This window comes from Pinus tabuliformis, chromosome 4_1, assembly GCF_031772625.1.
Source record: "Pinus tabuliformis cultivar Carrire ecotype Pingquan chromosome 4_1, CPIR1, whole genome shotgun sequence".
Taxonomy (NCBI): domain Eukaryota; kingdom Viridiplantae; phylum Streptophyta; class Pinopsida; order Pinales; family Pinaceae; genus Pinus; species Pinus tabuliformis.
Genome location: NC_142303.1, coordinates 323,087,653 through 323,110,451, shown reverse-complemented (window position 1 = coordinate 323,110,451; position 22,799 = coordinate 323,087,653). Strand labels below are relative to the sequence as shown.

Below are 22,799 nucleotides of genomic sequence, written 5' to 3'. Positions count from 1 at the left end.
ATAGTGATTCCTAAATTTTAGGAGCCTTGGTTGAGTTAATTTCATTTGTAATCAGTTAAACTAGTTCTAACTATTAATAGAACTAGTTGACAGTTAGTTAAGTAGCGTGACATTAGTCTAACTCACAGATCATCTACTTAACTGAACAATAAGCTAATAATTAGCTCATGCATGCAAAGAATATGTGTTTCCTAGTTGTGGTGGAGTTTCCAAGGTAGTGTAAAATTAATTATATACTAGATTGAGTGTATAGCTATCGTATTGGTTAGGTGATCAACCATGAGGAATTGCCCAAGCCTTTTGGAGGAAATTCATAAATAATAGGGATGTATTTCCTTAGTAATTATGAAAGAAAATAGGGGCTCAAGCAAAGGTAGAAATTGTCTAAGTCAACTTCTTAGTGAGTAGAGAGATAGGTTATTCAATTGCAGGTTGTGCTCATTTGAGCAAAGCAATTGTTTTACATCTTTATTCATGGGTCAGAGCTTCTTACTGAGTAGAGAGATAGGTTATTCAATTGCAGGTTGTGCTCTATTGAGAAAAGCAATTGTTTTACATATTTTTTCATCAGATTAATGCAAGTAGACGTTGAGGTTTTTAGTAGTTTTCTTTCCCTACGAAAATTACTATTTGCATGTGTGTGATTTATTATTGCATGTCTGATATTTTTGTTCTAAATTGTGAATTAACTTCTGCAGAGCAGTAAAATAGTTTTGTGTCTTGTGATTTTGATTAAAACTTCATAAAAAGTTGCAATTCTACATCATAATTTCTACAATTATAACATGTAAAATTATATATATATAAGTTGACATTAAAATATTTATTCATTTTTAATATCAAAATATACACATTGAGTAAAATATTTCAATATTTTTTATTAAGTAAAATACTTCTTATTACATGGATATAAGAGTTTTATTGGTTGAGTGGAGACACGGGAAGGCGATGTGTAAGTATCTTCGTTCTCAACTTGGAGTTAACACATGTCCTCTTAAACTAAAAATAAAATATTCTCTAAATAGAAAAGCAATGTGAGCCATAATAAAAAATAAAAATGAATATGCTATGCATGTTAAATTAGTTGTCCATATGGCCTAATATAATTTCATGTAAAGTAATTAGAAGTAAAAAAAATATGTGAGTAAGATGCTTAACCTTTATATTTTTCAAAAATATTTTAACATGTTATTTAAATAAATTATTTGAAGATCTATGTTAACCAACTTATATGAATATCAACTTCATATATATCTATATATAGAAAAGAACGTCAAAAAAATATATTTTAATGTTATATATAAAAAATATCTAAGGTAAGTTATGAATATAATATTTTAATATGACTTTACTTAAAAATATATATCATTCAGGAGTACAATTTAAACAATGAAAAATTACATGCAGTGTAAAATAAGTTTGCACTTAAGAAATTTGATCCCTCTCGGATTATGTTAAATCCATGGTTAAGATGGATCTATGTTGTTTAGGATGATTATGAGGGAGATAGTGTGGACTATAAATAAAATATATAAATATATACATGGAATTAGCACAACTAAACTGAGTTTAGATTGAGCTAACTTTAATGTCAGATGGAAGAACCATCTGCCCAATAATAAGATGTCTACAAAGCTTAGTTGAGTTTTGAGGCCTCTTAGTATAGTTTAATTCCGCTAAAAGGTGACTTACATCCTCAACCCTTCCGTGTAAAATTTGAATATTTTATTTCTGTGTAAGTTAAAATGAAGGCCTCTTAACCTCCTATTTATCTATTTATCAAATTCTAAAAATACAATTTTTTTTTGAAATTTTACATTAAAAAACGGATTTTCACCCTGCAAGAATTAATTCCTATCTATACTTTATAGATATATGAAATAAAATTATATTTACCTATTATAAAATCCTTTATTTCCATCCATTTAAACCGCTTTATTTTCTATATCAATAGAACAATTAAAAAATTAAAAGGAATAACAATAAAATTGAACAAATAGTACATTAAAAATGTAACCAACTTCAATATATCAAATATAGGAAAAATATTTGTAACATCATTTAAGGAACTTCCAATATCGTTGATGGGATAAACACATGTGGCATATCCATCATCGTATTCGTTTAGATCGGTTTGCTGAACGCAATCTGGTTTACAATTACTCGGTCGTAGAAATATAGAATCAAATATAATTATTTTCTGTTAAAGTATAACAAAAGCTGGAAATTCTTTTAATTGTTTTCGTTACGTTCATTGGTATACCTAACCATCTTATTACTTTTGTATTGCATTGACATTCCGCTTAAAATTTAGCGCTTTAATAGATTTTTGTGAGGCTGCTTCCTGTACCGCGCCCTTTTAAGACATATTCACGAAGTCCGGGAATATGAATATTTCCGATGTAATTTTTCCATTCGATATTCTTAACATCAAATCCGAAACTCTCTCGTTCATCTCCAGAGAGCTCTTGAAACAGTTTTTCAGAATTGGAGATATCGAATCTGCACAAATATATTAAACAAATTATTAATGTATGCTGGGTAATTACCAATCAAAATGTTTAAAACAATTTTGTATTTCATCTCCATGGCACATAATTTACCTTCCTTCGTAGAATGAATATGGCTCGTAGATCTTGGCTAAGTGCTTCAATTGCTGTAACATATATTTTGTAGATGAACTAGATAATCCGGCTATCTGCAAAACAACTATCAGTTTGCAACGATTCATTTTATGTAGTCTAATTTTTTTAGCCAGGGTGAATAGATAATTTTCTGGATTAAGTAATTAGTTTATTTTTTAAGCTAAGATCATATGCAAAATAAAATTTACGTAAATTTGAATACATAATCAAATTAGTAGAGACTCTAGAAAGAAACACAGAGTATCGTTACAACTTACGTTGTTTGGTGTACTCACAGTTGTCTCCAGAGCTTGCTCATAAGTCTCCATAGTATTAACGCAGGTCAATGGCTTCAGCAATTTTACTGGGTTTCTTTCGTGATCAATGTATGGATTACATTTAAAATGTTCAAATATTATTTTCAAAAATTCTCGAACTGTTAGGGGATTTACCACTGAAGAAGCCACGTGATAAACTTTTAAACCACCGTTTCCTGCGTGTTTGGCCATGGCTGCTAAGGTTGCATTCACAACCATGTCTACCGGTATCTGCAATTTGAATTCAACCAAAACAAATAACACGTTTAAGAGAAAAAAGATGTTTAGATAATGGTGTTTTTGGATCAATCACATCAGATTTTTGAGTCGAAGTTTTAAATTATTTGTTGTTATTCTCAGGACACAGAGGGAAGACTTGATTTAGCCAGAGAAGTAAATAGTGTAGAGAAGCTCCAGAAAAATCAAATCAATTCTATTTAAATAATTAATAAATATAAAATAAAAATTTGGAACCATTCATTGTCATTCTCTCAAAACATAGATAGAAAACTTTGATAGAAAACTTAATCTGATAAAAAAACTTAATCTAATATTTTTTTATTTATTAAAGAGTGTGGATATACTCAAAAAAAAATCTAAAATTAATTAAGAAATGTTTTTTTTGTTAAGAGGTGCTCACCAAATCGAGCACAGTATCTGGATCGGTCAAGAAGCAAGATAATTGACCTTTGCCATAGTGCGTAATGATGGGATCAATCATTCTGCAGGTAAGTTGAATATTTGATTTAGCTGTTGTTATGATGCTGTAATATATTAATATTCTGTTGAGAATTGGCCAATAATGATACTTACCTATTACATATTACCAATTGGTAAATCTTTGGTATGATTACATATTACCATCTCCGCCATTGCTTTGCTGAATGCGTAAGTATCCTGCCATCCGGATGCTTTTGCCCTGAAAAATAGCGTTTCAATCACTTTTACTTAGGTTTCAATCACGTTCTGAAAAATAACGTTTAAAATAATGATCATTTATATCTGTAATGGTAATGTTTCAAATTTAATATTTATAATAAATAATTATATTCAAATTTATATATAAAATTAAGTTATTTATATTATATTAAAAATAATATAAAATATATTAAATGAAAATTATATATATATAAAATCTCCTACGACTGAACAATGACTGATCTAAATGATGTGAAATTAAAGTTGTAACCTGGTATAAGTTGTAGAATCCTAGAGTAGGAGTTACAATTCGAGGGCTTCACCCTCAAACCCCACCAACATTGTTTCAAGATAAGAGTAGATACCTATCCACCCCATACTGAGAGACAACTTCAGCTTGGGCATCAATATTTAGAACGCCCAAATTAGGATCCATCCTTGCAAAAGTTTCTAGCTGAATGATGCAAGCACACGTCTTCTATTTTATGCTTTTGGTTAAGAAACTCTCTTTTATTTTTATAGATAAACTACAATTATGAACCTAAGATTTGTCACTATGTAATATGAAAAATGTTTAGGAATAGGGTAATTAAAAAAATATGGTAACTCAGAAATATTTTCAATTTTGATATTTTGACAAAAAAAAGTGATAAGAAAAGTTTGTGGTTAGTCTAGTTTCTTTTGTGGTAGATCACCATATTGAAAAGGAAAAGTATTGAACTTTGTATGTTATGATATAATATAAGGTAATTAATTAATAAAAGAAAAGTCATATATATTATTAATAAGAATTTTTCTATATAACTGATGATGATGATTAACATCCACTCAAACCAATGAGATTTATTAGACCTTAAGAAAGAAAGATATTAATTGAGACTTTTTAATATTTTATTTCTATGATCACAGAGGAGGGAAAGAAGAGTTCCTAGATCACTATAGTTTTGCTCATAGAGCAATGTGGTACTATGGCAGATGTTTTAGAAATTTATAAACATTTGAAATTTATATATAATATAGAGATTATTATGAAAAGTTAGCATATATTTATTTTAATTTTGGAATAACAATTATCTAGAGAAATGTTCTCAAAAGAAAGATAATATCTCAATTTTTGCACTCACAAAAATATTTACACTTAATATATTTGATCCCTCTTCAAATTTGGTTTTTCTAAAAATTAAATGGACAGGTACTCAGTAAAATAAATAAAAAATATTTAAATACAATTATTATTATCATTATTTTCCAAGGGAAAGCTAGGTAGATCAACCCTAAGGGATCACATCCATCATGTCAAACTAACCATAGACTAACTCGAGGGCTTCCAAAGATTTCTTGAAGGAAAAATAATATCTCAATTTTTGCACTCAAAAATGGATTTAGACTTAACATATTTGCTCCATCTTGAAATTTAGTACCAGCCTAGATCCATCTTTAACTCGAGATCTACTAAAGGTCGAGAGGGATAAAATCCATTTTCACTCTAAAAGAAGTTTGCACATTGATCCCTCTCAGCCTTGGTATTAGGAGTTATATATACATGGGTTATGCCTATTCTACTCTTATCTAATATATATACTTGGGTTGTTGCCATGGTACTCTATATATATATATATATATATATATATATATATTCTTAGATAAGAGTACCATGGGAAAAAACAACGACTATCAAAACTTAACTATGAAACCATGAATGGTAAATTGACTATTTTACCTTTATTTTATTTTAATTATCAAATTTATTTTTTATTTTCTACATATTCTTATATAAGAATACCATGGGAAAAATTATAGGTTGTCAAAACCTAGAATCATTTTTTATTTGATTTTATTTTTTTAATCTTTTTATGTAATTTGACCTAGATGTTCAACATCTCTACCATATTGAGCTCCAGAGTGCTTCTCATGGCACTAAAATTACAACAAAATATCTATAAAATATTTTCATTTTGAAATGAGTTATGGTTTTTGGCATCTGGTATTGATGATAAGCCATGACATTGACCCATGGTGTTGTAAGAATGCTTATTTATAAGTTAATAATAGCCATGGGAAAAAGGGATGAATACCCATGGTTATGAATCTTTTTATATTGTAAGTATTAATTGTTTATGACTTATTAAATAAATCTATACATTTTTCCTTCTTGATTTAATTAAAAAATGTTATTAAAAAAATTAAAATAGAATATTTATAAAATATTTTGATTTTGAAATGAGTTATGGGTTTTGGGCATCAAGTATTAATGATAAGTCATGATATTGGACCATGATATTGTAAAGAAGCCTATTTACAAAGTCTATTTATAAGTTAATAATATCCATGGTAAAATGAGATGAACATCCATGGTTAGGAATCTTGTTATATTATAAGTTTATTGTAAGCATTAAATTTTTATGTGCTTATTAATTAAATTTAAATATTGTTACATCATTATTTTATACCAATATATCTTCCCCATACTTTTTTTTTCTTTTAAATTAAATTTTAAAAATATTATTAAATTAAATTAAAATAAAATATTTCAAAAATGTTGACATACCATTTTTCTTACATTACATTTAACACCTACACATCTCCCCCATAATAAATTGTAAATAGTATCTCGCACAATAACCAAAATTTAAACACCTACACATCTCCCCCATAATAAACTGTAAATGGTCTCTGACACAATAACCAAAATTTAAATAAATCTATACTAAAACCAAAAAAAAATTAAATACCATTATTATTTATCAGACCACCAGCGAACCTAATGAGAAAAGCTTGAAAGAGAACTTACCCATGACCTCATTCAATAAAAATGAAATAGTTAACAAAAAGGTTAATTTTCTTTACTTATTTTCAAAAACTATCCATAAATATAATATTTAATACTGAAAAACAATAAATTTTATTCTATTTAAGAAAAACAGCGATATAACTTTTTTGAAAAAAAAAAAAAAGAAACGTTTTGATCGAAAAGGAAGATTAACAACTATCTTCATAACATCACCTTTCCATTCCTAAATCCTTCATCCTTTGACCGATTTTCGCTTTCTTCAACTTGCAGCTTTGGAGATTTGAAAATTCATTCTCGAAATCTTCGAGAGCTTTGTTTGCTAAATGAAATTCTCCCTGGACGTCCAGAGGTGGAACAGAGGTTGATTTCTCCCTGGCTATACTGTACCCCATCTCAAAAGGCTCCTCCAATGATCGACCTTCTCTCTGCCCGTTGACATATGCTGTAATGAAATGAAGAATGATCAGAAATAAGCCCGACCGATGATGAGATCGACGAGTTACTGTTAGAAACCGCGAGTGAGATCGATGGGTTACCAGTAGAGATGTGCAAGAAAAGTTGGGATTTCTCGCAGCATTTGCCAAACTCCAGAAGGCGAATAATTGCTTTTGTGTTCGTTTCCAAGGCCACATCATATCTGTATGATTTTAATTGTATCTACGGTGAGCAGTTTGGACATAACATGAAAATGTACAGCCAAAAGAATCATAATTCTTTGGATTCTCGCTTTCACTGAAACTGTTTGTATAATATGAAAATCTAACACAGAATTTTGTTAGAAGAAAATGGTTACGTATAGCTGTTTTATATATATATATATATACCTTTCATCAAATGTTGTAGTGGCCGCCGAGCTGACAATAATGTCCACCTCCCTAGAGATCACATCGACCATATCTTTTTCAATTCCCAGATTTTCTTTGGTCATATCTCCAGCGACAGGGACGAGTCTTTTCAGCATGAAATCTTGGAATTCATTGCCATGAATTTCACGCAACCGATTAAATAAGTCGGTGTTCAGAACCTAGTTTTCACATATCATTAGGGGTGAACTCAGCATTCTGCATTATCAACATGTCAAATTAAATTGCTCTGCACAATAAATAAATAGATTGGGAAACCTGTTATGTCATGCGATTATTATTTTTTTGTTTTTGTTTTTTATCTTTTTGTCCATTGGTAGAAGGATAATTTGATTGGATGCTTTTTTCTTGGTTCCTTAGATTAAATAAAATTAAGATTTTTTCGTTAGGAAAAAAATTCACAACTATACTGAAAAAAAAGTACTTGTCATACTTCATTCATCAATCTTTTTAACGCAGAGGTGGACTCGTCAGCCCTGATTATCAAAAACAGCTTTCCGATATCTGGTTGCATTCTCAATATTTTTTCTATCAACACTGCACATATAAAGAAACGACCGTGATCAAGCTTAAATCTACCAAGTATATAACTGAGAATAATTAATAAGCTGAGGAAGGTGCCCCATACCTTTTGCTAGAAAACCCGTGGCACCAGTGATGAGAAAGTTCTTCCTCCTCAGAAAATCTACAATTCCAAGACCCATACCCATGCATGGAGCTCTATCAGTGCTCTCAATATTCTTCCCAGCAACTGTGGCCTCCCGTAATACACCTCTTTCGTTCAAGAAAGTGCCTTTTGACGTACACGCTTCATTTTTTCCCCTCATCAATGCTGACCCATATGTTTCTGGTCCTGAGCCGCAAAATCGATGAAGTGTTATCGATTTATTACCTCCATTATGACTTATTAGTGCGGAGCTGGGCCACAAAATAGTCCTCTTGACTGGAGCGAGCAGTTCTGATTTCTTATCCAAATAACTGGCAGACAAAAAGTCTGAAGTGAGCTTGGGATGCAGAAATGTTTCTGATAAGCCCATTATAGACACAGACAATTTTGCAGAAAAATTAATTAACACAACCTTAAAATAAACGTAAAAAAAAAAAGGCCGAAGCTGTGTTGTTTTCTGAGACATCCTATATATACTGACTGCCTGAATGTATACTTTAAACAAAAAGTTATAAAACTACACCTCCTAACAACCAACTCCAATACAATGAACAACTAACAGTCCATATTGATAACAACCAGCAGAGTCACATCAATACAGATAGTTACGTTACATTTCAATATTACAATCACTGGTCGAAATATATTTGATATTATGATGATATAATTAAATATAATTGATATACATTTGAACTTGTTCTGACGATGAACCACACTGGTTGGTTCGAAACGCGTTGACAAATGATGTCTCATGTGATCTTGGCCGAAAATATTTTTTGTAAACTTGATATGGATCACAGAAGCCTAAACTCTACTATGATATACATTCGATTAGTCACGAAATATATTTGATAGTAAGATTGCATAATTATATATTCGATTAGTCATTTTCTGCATTTCAGAATTCTATAATAGTTTTTATTTTTTACAATTAGATTTTTCTTACCTAACACAACTATCTAATCTAAATGAAAGATTTGTTTACAATCGATTTTTCTTACCTAATACAACCATACAGTCAAAATCAAAGATGGTTAATATACCTGGATTAATTTTTTTCCATTCAAATTAATAACATTATTTTTGAAGTTTTAAAATTAACTTATATAACTATTTTTCATTATAAGATAGTGTTTATCTACTTTTTAACTCATAATTACTAACAGAACCATAAAAGTGATGGTTAATGTACATTAATCAACATTTTTTAGTCATTTAAAACTAATATGTCTATTAACTAAATTAACACTTATTACAACACACAAAAACAACCTGATAACTTAGCATAACCTTAAAGTTAGTTGATATCAACCAATCTCTCATGATGTTTATTAACTATATCAATCATTTTTAATTCTGTGAATTGCTTCCGTGATTGGGGTGCCTCATTACTCCTCTTCGCTGCTCTATCTTCTCCTCCCCTCGTGCCAAATTTCCCTCGGACTTCACTATCCAAGCCTAGACGGAAGCCGCAATTGTTTGGGATGTTTTTTTCATCCCTTAGGTCCATTTAGTGATGCGATTGCCTACTGGTGGCCGCTCAACACTCACCACAAGTCTTAATGCTTTATCTGTGGGCGGTGGGGATAACTGCGACTATAAAAAAGTATGTCTAGCTGTCGGGGCCATCTATTGATTGGACTGCTCGCCACCCAGCTCTACCGGGTCTACCTTTTATTATCGGGAAACCTCCTTTCAAAGACGTGTTGCGGGTGTGGTGAATCGATGGACCAACTTTATCCTGGCCCCCAAGGTCTACTGTCACTTAACCGAGGGAGGGGGTTCTAGTATCAAAACTTTTGCCATGGGACCCTTGTTAATGGGGCGCTACCTCTGAATGACATGATTGTGGTGTGGACCCAATATGGGTCCGATCTATGATCGTGGTTCATCCCAGCCCCCTGGTCTACTGCGAGTTAACAAGGCGGTGGTCCAAAACTAGAAACCACCCTGAAAGCATCAATCATATCACTCAAAACACAAAGATCATACTTCAATGGTTGAGAAAAATCAAAACACAAAGATCATACTTCAATGGTTGAGAAAAATCATATAATTTCTACTAGCAACAATTCTTTACATAATTTTGGCCTTATTCACATTATTAAGGTCCTTTCCTCTCTTCCTCTCGAACTTTGCTTAGCCCAATTAGCCTTGCTCTACAATCTCCTATCCTCTATACCTATTCTCCCCTTGCTGACTTCAACTCATCCGTCATACCTTTTAACTAATAAAGAATATCTTGATTGCATTATGGAGGTTGTAACTAACATTCCTCTCATAAATATACATATGTCCCTTTTCTAGAGGTTAGTGCCACTTTACCTAACATATTTCATGCATCTTCCCTCCTCACTAGGGATTACAAAATATCTCAACCTAATTACTTGTTTGTTTTACAATGTGCCACATGGCCAACAAATACTAAAAAATTATAGTCCTTATTAGAATTTCTACACTTGTATTTACATGATAAATACTAATTTATACATATTTTAATTGAGGGAATTCAATCCCTTTATGAAATCCCAAGACCCCTTTGGTTTGGGAAAGAAATTTGGAGACTGGATTTATGCTTTTGCATCAGAATCCCAAAGGGAAAAATATTCATGGCCTCCTGGTCATGTGCCTCAATTGAAGTCCTCCTAGTTCCCAAACTCAACTTTGTTATTGTTTGCATGCTTGATTACTTTGTGGTTTTGTTGTTGATGTTACTGCTTGACACCTTCCAAGATCCAAAACTTTAGTTTGTTGTTGTCCATTTTCCTTATAGAGAACATATTCAATGAGCTTTGTTCTAAGGTTGAACTTCCTCATTAGGTTTGTCTCCTTCACTTCCTACACTTGCTGATTTTTTGCTATTATCCCTAATATTTTAGGTTTCCATACTTTAATTTTCAATGATCCACTTGTTTTGTTGATGTATTCTCTTGTACTCAACTAATTTTCATTGTTTCTTGTCTTTACCATTTCATTTTCCCCTTCTTAAGCAATTCCTTCATCAGCACACACAACTCATCAATTTCAATGTCCAGCGTATCCCTTTGCTAGTAAATACTATAAGCATTGCTCAATTGCAGCTTTGCTTCAAAAATTAAAATTTTATGGCTTCAATTGCCCTCAAGTTCTATTTCTCTTTAGAAGACATTTCCCAAAATATACTTAAGTGAGTCAACTACCTCCTCCATGTATTCTTTTGAATGATTTCATTTCGCTTCCCACACATACATTTGCACATGAAGCAAATCTACTACAACAAATATTAAATCTCCAAAAATCACCATCAGTCATAAGGATGATTGTTTTCTTCACCTTACTATTCTCGACAAAATTATAGTCTGATGTCCCTCCATGTGCATTAGTCTCTTTTTTAGCCTCCAGTTCACCTTTTGTAGTGTATTGATGACATTTACTATTGTCTCCAATATTTATGCAATTTTTCTTAATCCTTGCATTGACTAACCTTCCTTCTAACATCCTAAAATCTTCATGAAACTATGTATTTATAAGGTTTTCATCCCTCATTCAACGTGCTAGATCCTTCTTGTACATTGCATCATCCTTTCTCAATAATTGAATGATATTTCATTCTTAGGTTCTCTTAGCAATCTCCTCATCGATTTGATTTCCTCAACAAATTCCATTAGCTATTCATAGTGATCTCTTTCTCCTCATCGATTTAATTTCCTCAACAAATTCCATCATCTATTCATAGTCATCTCTTTCTTCTCCTCTATGTGTTTCTCCATGATCAACTATGAGCTGCAAACAAGCCTATGCAGTAACAAGTTTGTTTCACCTTGCTAGAAGACACCTCACCAAGCTTCTCTCCTCTAAATTTGGTCATTTGGCATCAGTGGTTCTCTCATCTACAAATTCTCAAGCTACCTCTGCTCTTCTATGATTCTGCACTCTTCTCACTGCCTCTTAAAAAATTATTTTGTTCTCTTCACTCATCTTGATAATCTCCTCTATTCTCTTCACTTCCACTTTAGTTGGAACTTTGCCTTTATATCACAATTTATTCATTTCAAGGGTCCTATGCCACTATTCTCCTTTCTTTGGTTGCTACCTATAATCAACAATTTCATTATCCAATTAAATTCTAAACATAAAGATCATATTACCTGTCAAATATTAGTGGATCTATCTCTCCAAGTAATTTTGGGTTCTTTATTTCAAACATTTCTAGTCTTTAAGTATCATCAACAAATTTTTCCAACTCTGTTCCCTCGCTAGAATTATCTTCTTATTTGTACCAAATATTTTGTGCTCTTATGAAACCTCTAATTGCGTAGAAATAAATTCTTACCTATCCACTTCCACTCACCACATGTTCAAATTCAATTAAAAAATAAACTCATTTCCCGTGTGCTTGAAGTCCCAATTTAATCTGATCTCCTACCTCAAATTTCCTCAATCATAAAAAATAAGTAGGCTTAACCCTACTCTAATACCACTTTGATGGTAGGTGCCTCTTTATTCCTCTCTGCTCATTTGTCTTCTCCTTGACTAGCACCAATTTTTCCTTAGACTTCACTATCCAAGATGATAGGAACTGGCAATCGTCACGGATTTTTTCCGATATCTTAGGCCTGTTTATTGATAGGACCACCTATTGCTCACTGTCAAGTGCTTGCCGCAAATATCAATGATTTACCCATGGGTGATGGAAGTAGCTACAACTATTGAATATATTTCCATATGTTGGGTCGTTTGTTGATACAACTTCCCATCGTGCACCACCCAATGCTAGCAAGTCTACTTTATGTTATTAGCTAGCCTCCTCTCAATGGCACAATTGTGAGCATAGTGAATCAATGGCCTAAATTTATGATGACCCTCTCCAGGTCTACCCTAACTTAATAAGGGAGGGATCATGTATTGAAACTTCCACCGTACAACCCTTTTTAAAGGTGAACTACCTTTGAATGACGTGACTATGTTATGGACATGATATGGGTCTAATCTATGGGCCTAGTTAACCATCAGGCCCACCTTATTCCATTGCAATGTAATGAAGGGGGGAGGGTCTAAAACCATAAACCACTGTGAGAAAAATGCTCCATTTTTTGTTTAGAGATTTTGATGTAGAACTTATAGGGACAACAATTTTCCTCCTCTCTGAATTAGCTGAATGTTTACACACAAACCCAAAATTTATGTAGCCCTAAGCTCCAATGATTTCTCTAATGTCAATCACAAGGATGTGGGCTTAGCCAAATGGAATTAATGCCTACGCGCCATGTTTGTTAATGAATTCAATTTATTTTCAAAGCCAAATCAACAAATGCCTATTCTGCTCTGATAGACATTATATTGATGTCACCTTCCATGAAATTTAATGTATTCTTTCCCCATTTCCATTTTATGTCAAAGGACGATGATATATATCAACACATGATCTCAGATCTCGACTCTTGAAGGATCTCCTATCTCTACAAGTACAAACCTTCCCATAGTCTTGATACCAAGACAAACTTCAATTGATAGGGATATTCCTATTTCTCAAAGCCATTATAATATAGGTTGTCCTTATAAAACTCACATCGGTGTCGACACTGCATCACTAATGCCAACGATAATTATGCTAACCTTGGCCATTGATTGGTCTGCCATGATAAGCCCTTCATGAAGTTGATCGCTTAAGTTTGGTTCACTACATTAATTCTTTGTGCATCCCTCTATTCACCTGCGAGGGTTAGACTACCCTCATACATAGTCCTCTAGCATGACCTCACAAAATTAACACTTACAAAGAATCAACGATATCACTCGAGACATAGATATCAAACAACAATGGTTGAGGAAAATCACACGGTTTCTATTAGCAACAAATCTGCACATTATTATGGCATATTTACATTACTAATTGGTGCTTTCCTCTCTTCCTCTAAGACATCTCTTAGTCTCCTTATCCTTGCTCCACTATCTCCTATCCTCTATTCCTATTCTCCACTTAAAGACTTTAGCTCATCCTACATACCTTTTAACTAATAAAAAATATCTAGATTACATCATCGAGGTTGCTAGTAATAGTCCTCTCATAAATCTACCAACATACATTTTCTAGAAGTTAATGCCACTTTACCTAACATATTTCCTACACCTGTCCTCCTCTTTAGGGATTAAAATTTACCTTAGCCTAATTACTTTTCTCTTTTACAATGTGCCACATGGCCAAGAATACTAACAACTTAGGCTCCCTTCCAGAATTCACACACATGTATTTCCATGAATAATTCTAGTTTAGACTTTAATTGTGGGAACTTGATAGCACAATTACATAATTAAAGGTGATTGATATATACACTCGATTAGTCATTTTCTATATTTCAAAATTATATAATAATCCTTATTTTTGAAAATTATTTTTTCCTACCTATAACATACATTAATAACATGATAATAGCTAACACAACAATATAATCAAAACCAAAGGTTATCGGTATACATGGATCAACTACCATTTTCTTCCATTCAAAATTAATAACATCATTTTCAAAGTTTCAAATTCAATCATGTCTATTGATTATATCAACTATTTTTCATTATGAGATAGTGTTTATCTACTTACAATCGATAAATACTAACACAATCACATAATTAAAAGTGATGGTTGATGTACATTAATCAACAATTTGTTGTCATGTAAAATTAATGTGTTTATTAATTAAAGTAATGCTCATTACAACACACATTAATAATATGATAATAAGTAGTTCAACCATAAATATGGTTGACTTTAAACAAACTTTAATTATGTTTGTTGACTATATAAACCATTTTTAATTATGAGAATTGTTTTCATGATGGCAGGTTCCTCTTTACTCCTCTCCACTCCTCTATCTTCTTCTTTCCTGGTGTCAAATTTCCCTTGGATTTCAATATCCAAGCCCACAAGGAACTGATAATTGTAACAAATTATTTTCTCTCTCTCATGTAGATTTAGTGATAGGACCACTCGCCACAAGTCTCAATGCTTTACTCGTGGGTAGTGGCGATAACTACAATTGTCAAAAATATTTCCATATGTCGGGTCCATCTATTGATGTGACTTCCTGTTGCTAACAAGTCTTACTTATCTTATAATAGCTAACATACATTAATAACATGATAATAGCTAACACAACCATATAATCAAAATCAAAGGTGGTTGATATACATAGATTAAATACCATTTTCTTCCATTCTTAATTAATTACATCATTTCCAAAGTTTTAAAAATAATCATGTTTATTGATTATACCAACTATTTTTCATTATGTCATAGTGTTTATCTACTTACAATTGATAAATAGTAACACAAGCACATAATTAAAAGTGACGGTTGATGTACATTAATCAACAATTTTCTGTCATTTAAAACTGATATGTCTATTAATTAAATTAATGCTTATTACATCACACATTAATAACATGATAATAACTAGCACAACCATAAATATTGTTGATCTTAACCAATCTCTAATGATGTTTATTGTCTATACCAACCACTTTTAATTATGCAAATTGTTTTCATGATGGTGGGTGACTCTTTACTCCTCTCCACTCCTTTATCTTCTCATTTCCCGATGTCAAATTTCCCTTGGAATTCACTATCCAAGCCTAGAAGGCACTCATAATTGTCGAGGATTATTTTCTCTCTCAGATTCATTTAGTGATAGGACCACTCGCCACTCAACACTTGCCACAAGTCTTAATGCTTTACATGTGGGTAGTGGTGATAACTGCAATTATCGAAAACATTTCCATATGTCAAAGCCATCGATTGATGGGACAACCCACTGCTACCAAGTCTTCCTTTTTGTTATCGAGCAACCTTCTTTTAATGACATGGTTAGAGACATAATAAATAAATGGCACAACTTTATCCACGTCCCCCTAGGTCTACCGTGACTTAACAAATGGGTTTTCTGTTATTGAAACTCCCGCCTTGGGACCCTGTTAAAGCGATACTACCTATGAATGACATGCCTATGGTGTGCACTTAATATGCATGTGATCTATGACCCTAATTCACCCTAGGGCCACCCCTGGTCTATTGCAAGATTAAAAAGCTGGGGTCCAAAACTAGAAATCACTGTGACAAAACCACTCCAACTTTCATCTATGAACTTTGGTGTGGAACTTATTGTATGGTTGGATTTTTTCCAAATCGACGAGATGCTTACACATGGACCTCAAATTTATGTAGCCCTTAGCTCCAAGACTTTCTCTAGCATCAAGAAAAAGGATGTGGGTTTAGCCAAATGACACTAAAGCCTATCATCCCTGCCCATTAGTGAATTCACTTTATGTTAAAAGCCCAAAATTTATGCATTGAGTGGTTACCTCTTGCGTGAAACCACCACTAGTGATCGAAGGCACTTAGATATTGAATCTTGGGGTTTTATTTGAATTAAAAATCAACCAATGATCATTCCATTATGTTAGATGTCAGCTCAATGCCACCATCCATGAAACTTAATGTATACCTTCCCCTTTTCTTGTTTATGTCATAGAGATCTCATGTCAAGATCTCAGATCTTAGCTCTAAAAGGATATTGAACCTCTACAACTGCAAACCTTCTTGCAATCATGATAATAGGACAAAATTCAATTAGAAAGGATATTCCTTTCTATTGGAGCCATTAAAGACTGGTTTCCGTTACAAACCTCAAATCAACACCAAGATTGCATCTTTAATAGCTAAGGTAATTATACAAACCTTGACCATTGATTGGTTTGTCGTGATTGTCCCTTCATCAAGTTTATTTCTTAGGTCTACTTCACTACTCTAACTCTTTGTGCATCCCTCTGTTTACCTATGAGGGTTAAAGTATCTTCATACATAGTACTTTACCATGAACTCATGAAATTAACACTTATAAAGCATCAATCATATTTCTTGAAACAGAAATATTACACACCAGTTGTTGAGGACAATCACACAATTTCTATTAGAAACAAAATTTTACATCATTATGGCCTTATTAACACTGCTAATTATCCCTTTCCTTTCTTCCTCTAAAACTTCCCTTAGTCCCCTTAACCTTGCTCAACTATCTCCTATCCTCTGACCCTATTCTCCTTACTCACTTCAACTCATTCTACATACTTTTTAACTAATAAAAAAAATCTAGATCTAGTGTACCTCAATATACACCCTATTTTTTTCCCATTAACTTTAATAATAATTACTCTCTCCTTCTCTAGATTACAACGACACTTCATAATTTTTCATCTCAATTCTGTATAAAACAAGGTCCTAAAGTTCACTATTAGTTTTTATTCCCTCCCATAAGGAAGAAAGGACTATAGTAATCAGTCGCCTCACTTTTATTAGTCCGGGCATGAAAAACAAAACTCGTCTACAACACATTGATTTCTAGAGAGTCTATTTCATATCACATCAGAGCTCTATTACCAATTTATTGCATGTAAATATGTAAAATAACATAGCCAATACTTCGGGTCAAATTTCTAGTTAAAAATTATTATATCATCATACAAGATAAAATATGGTCTTTTATGGGGGCTCTTGACGTGCTCATTTATATCAACGATTCTCAAAACTCAGGTATATTGTGAAGCTCAACTTGCAAGTGAAGTTTAATGTAATGACATACAACTTGGAAATATAATTTTAGACATTGGCGTTAGTATAAATGTCAATATCTCTTCTACATGAGCTATGATGATATGAACAACTATTGAAATAACAACATAGGATAAAATTTTATAAATGAAATAATTATGTTTACTATATGCAAGCTTAAAAACAGAGAGGAACATACACTCAAATGTGATTTACACTTTGGAACATTTGAATTAGGGAAAAAATAGATTTCAAACAATATACACACCTCACCTGAGAGAAACTAGCATCTCAATTGAGTGAAACCAACATCTGAGAATATAATGTTGTTGAATTGCTACTACTACTAGTATATGATGAAAGCTATAGGAAGAAGCTTTCAAATTTTCTTAGAATCCCTCAAAAGATACCAACCCTAGAGAACACATACTTGGCTCTTAGCATTAGTTCACCCTTGGGAACACTCATGGCTTGGCTCCCACCTAGTTCGCCACTTGCTATTTTATATTCGATTATCCCTTACGATGCCACAAATTATTAAAAGTTGAAAGTTCAAGAAGTATACACGGGCTCTGTTAAGAAAATATACATACACATGCGAGTATAAAGAAGAAACGTAACGTATAGTTTCCGCACCATGGTATTCTAAATACCAAGGGCCCTTACCATGGTATTCCCCGTGGTATTATCTCGTCTAAGAAAACTATCAGTTGGAGTATGGTTTTGACCTATGGTATTGAAAAAGGCTAAGATATGTAAGGTGATGAAGATCAAAGTGGTAAAATGTGTGCAATGTGTGCACGTGATGGAAATCTTATGAATAGTTAGATCTAAAGCAAATATGCATGTTATGAGCTATGTTACGTCCCTATACTACTAGTGTAACCCGTTATTGTTATTAGTACAACCCTGTTATTTTATTATTGTGCCCATATAGTCTCCATGTTGTTATTATTATACCCCATAGAAGCCCACTATTGCTATTGTTGTGCCCCTACAATATTATTGTTATGTAGGCTCTGATTGTATTGGGACCCCTTAGACTCCTATATATAGAAAGGTGGTCTTGTCATTTGTATCATCGAAGAATTTTCTTATTTATGTAATGTAAAGGAGGTTGCCTCCTCGAAGAGGCTAATTTTGAAGTCATTTATCTATCTTCTCTATATTTTTGTGAGATGGTTTCATAACATTTGGTATCAGAGCTTTGGATTCTAGGGTTTCGCTGCTCCAAATAGGTCATCATGGAATTTGCGCTATAACTTTTTGTCTACGACATTTTAGAAGATAAAAAAGCCCATTTGAGACGAAATCTCTCTGAATCTCGGGTCTGCATTTCAGAGCTTGTCGCGCTATATTATCGAAGATATGATCCAAGGAAGTTAGGGTTTTTGTAAGCTCCCGAATTACATCCCAAACAGGTGATCTTGGGAAAATCGTCATAAATTTCTCTCTGAGTATCAGATTGAAATTTCGAAAGAATTTACAGAAAGAGGACGGATGATAATTTTCTGTGTATTGTTTTCAGGTCCGAAGGTTTAAACTATGACATGTGGGACTTCGTACAAGTTCTCTCTAATGAAAAAGTATATAATCAGGTCATCATGGGAGATTGGGCATAACTCTTCCTTGGAGAACCCAATTTCAATCAAACTAGTGGCATTGGAAAGAAGATGTAGAGGGGTACTATAGGTCATAATTCTAGACCTTGGAGATCCAAAATTTCAGAGATACAATAGATTCAAGATTGAGCTTCTAAAAGCAAGAAACAGAATGACTCGAATCAAGAAAATAGAAACACCTAGTAAGAAAAATTGGATGGATGATTTGAAGAATGTGATCGAAGCTAAGATAAATAGTTTTATATGTGCCATGTAAGAATATTTCAAGAAAGGCATGGAAGGTTTGAAGGAAGGTGGGACAAAACTACTACAAGAAAGGCCTCCTAATGATGAAAAGGTAGTAGAGGAAACTCATGGTGAGAAAAAAATAAATGTTAATCACGATTTCATAGAATCTAACATTGGATTGAAGGCCCACCATATTGCAAATATTGATATGAGGAAGTTTAATGGCAAAGATCCCATAACATGGATGCTACAGATGGAGAAATATTTTTATCTACATGATGTGCAACTGTTACAAAAGGTACATATTTCATCTTTATATTTAGAACCAAATCAATTTTTATGGTATAAAGGGTTTTTTTCTCATAGGCCACTTATCACCACAGAAGAAGTGATATCACATTATGAGGATACAAAGAGAAAAACCTTTTTTAGCCAATTGATAAATATCAAACAAAAGGGTTCAATGATGGAGCATATTGAGGACTTCCAAAAAATAAATATAAGGGTAAAAGATATTCCAGAGGAGCATAGGATTGATGTGTTCATAGGGACTTTAAAGGATAACATCCAACATGAGGTTCGCCTTTGGGAACTTGATTCATTGGAGAAGGCATTTAGGTTGGCAAGAAAAATGGAAAGCAAAATTATGGCAACAAGGAAGCCTACCACTCACAACTATAAAGATGGAAGTGTTGTTTCTCCTAGCCTTTCATCACCTACAAGGTTGACACCACAACAATTGGAAGAAAAAAGAGCAAAAGGGCTTTGTTACAATTGTGATAGAAAATACACTAAAGGTCATAAGTGTGCTGAGAAGAAATTAATTTACATAGATGGGGAAGAGGAGCAAGAAAAGGAACAAGAAATGTCAAAATAAGAGGATATACACCAGGAACCAATCCCAGAGAAAGAAGAAATGAATCTGACCATATCTTGTAATGCATTGACAATAATTACCACTCCTCAAACTCTCAAGATAGAAGGGCATATCATGAAGAAAAAGGTAATAGTGTTGTTTGATTCAAGTAGTACCCATAATTTTATTCATTGTAAAATAGCCAAGGAATTGAATTGCTTCCTATATCCAACACCAGAGTGTCATGTAATGGTTGCAAATGGAGGAACCATAAATTTCTCTGGAAGGTGCCATAATATCAAGCTATCCATGGGAGCATATGTCTTGAATAGTATAATTCTTTCCATTCGAATGGTTGGTGCAGATATTGTACTAGGAGTCCAATGGTTACATTCTTTGGGTATGATAGCTTTTAATTTTCAAGAACGTTCCTTGAAAAAATTTTCAGAAAGAAAGGAAGTTGAATTAAGGGGTATTGCAGGGAAACCGGGAAATATAATCAGATCTAATGGCATGGAAAAGCTTCTAAAGAAAGAACAACGAGGCATAATTGCACAATTATGTTTGCTAGAGGTTCCCACATCGAAATCATCTATTTCAACAGATCTCCAAAACGTTTTGGACAATCATTCCAAGGTATTTGAGACTCGCAAAGGCCTCCCACTTATTCATGATTACGATCATTCTATTCATTTGTTATTCCAAGATGTGTTCCCCCAAACATTAGGCCTTACAGATATCCATATTCCCAAAAGAGTGAAATTGAGTGTATGGTTGCAGAAATGCTAGAGGTTGGTATAATTCAACCTAGTCAAAGTTCTTTCTCTGCTTTAGTGGTATTGGTACACAAGAAGGATGGATCATGGCAGATGTGTTCAGATTATTGGGAGCTCAACAAGTTTACTATTAAAGATAAATTTCCCATTCCTGTCATTGATGAATTGTTGGATGAATTACATGGAGCAATTTACTTCACCAAGTTGGATTTTCATTCAGGATATCATCAAATCAGAATGAATACTGAAGAAATTCCAAAAACAACATTTAGAACTCACTAGGGTCATTATTAATTTTTGGTCATGCATTTTGACCTTACCAATGCACCTTATACATTTCAAGATTTGATGAATTCCATTTTCAAACCCTTCATTGGAAAATTTGTGTTAGTATTTTTTGATGATATACTAATCTACAATAAGTCTTGGAAGGCTAATGTTCAACATGTTGACAGGGTGCTCAAACTATTGGAGGAGAAAAAATTATATGCAAAATCTCCAAATGTTTCTTTGGAGTACAAGAGGTGGAATATTTGGGTACTCGGTTAGCTCATAGCTCATCTTATTATCAACCATCCATCACATCCATTTTAAAAGATAATTCTAAGGGTCAAGAAGTGGAAGATCACATATATCATCAACAACAAGTTATCAAACTCTTAAAGAATAATCTCACTTTAGCACATAATAGAATGGAACAACATGCAGATCAACATCGCAGTGAAAGAAGTTTTGATGTAGACGACTGCGTATTTCTATGATTAAAACCATACACTCAAATGTGCCTAAAGCAAGTTAAGAAGGATAATAAATTATCACTAAAGTATTATGGTATGTACAAGGTGTTACAAAAGATTGGTACTATGGCATACAACTTGGAGCTTCCTGCATCTTCTCAAGTGCACCTAGTTTTCCATGTTTCATGCTTGAAGAAGGTTATAGGTGACAAGATCTCAGCTCAAAAATATTTCCAAAACTTGTCGAGGAAGGAAAAATCATATTGGAACCTGAAGCAGTCACAAAAACAAGAAATTGACAGGTACGAAATTGATCAATTTTAGAGTATCTCATCAACTAGAAGAACTTACCATTGAAGATTCCACATGGGAGGAGAAATTTATACAGAAGCATCTAGAACTACTCAAGTGTTGAGGACAACACTTTTTGAAGGAGAGGGTCATGTTAGGTCCCTATACTACTTGTGTAATCCCTTATTGTTATTAGTGCAACTCCCTTATTGTATTATTGTACCCATATAGTCCCCATGTTGTTATTGTTATGCCACATAGAAGCCCACTATTGTTATTGTTGTGCCCCTACATTATTATTGTTATGTAGGTTCTCATTGTAATTAGGACCCCTTAGACTCCTATATATAGAAAGGAGGTCTTGTCATTTGTATCTTCGAAGAATTTTCCATTTATGTAATGTAAAAGAGTTTCCTCCCCTCGAAGAGGTTGATTTTGAAGTCATTTATCTATCTTTCTATATTCTTATGAGCTGGTTTTATAACAAGCTCTTTTGATGCTTTACTTAATCTAAATTAAGTATGCACCT

The 22,799-nt window shown here is 32.9% G+C and overlaps 1 protein-coding gene across 1 annotated transcript; it reads right to left on the bottom strand.

Annotated features, from left to right (window-relative positions):
* Window positions 1–2,318: 2,318 nt before the first annotated feature.
* Window positions 2,319–8,550, bottom strand: LOC149175595 (fatty acyl-CoA reductase 2, chloroplastic-like). Its single transcript, XM_089421176.1, has 10 exons — window positions 8,142–8,550; window positions 7,947–8,050; window positions 7,475–7,674; window positions 7,187–7,287; window positions 6,864–7,092; window positions 3,762–3,860; window positions 3,582–3,705; window positions 2,903–3,172; window positions 2,604–2,698; window positions 2,319–2,502 (listed from the first exon to the last, which is right to left on the bottom strand). Exons 1-10 carry the CDS (start codon window positions 8,548–8,550, stop codon window positions 2,319–2,321), a joined length of 1,815 nt encoding a protein of 604 aa, XP_089277302.1.
* Between the last annotated feature and the right edge of the window lie 14,249 nt (window positions 8,551–22,799).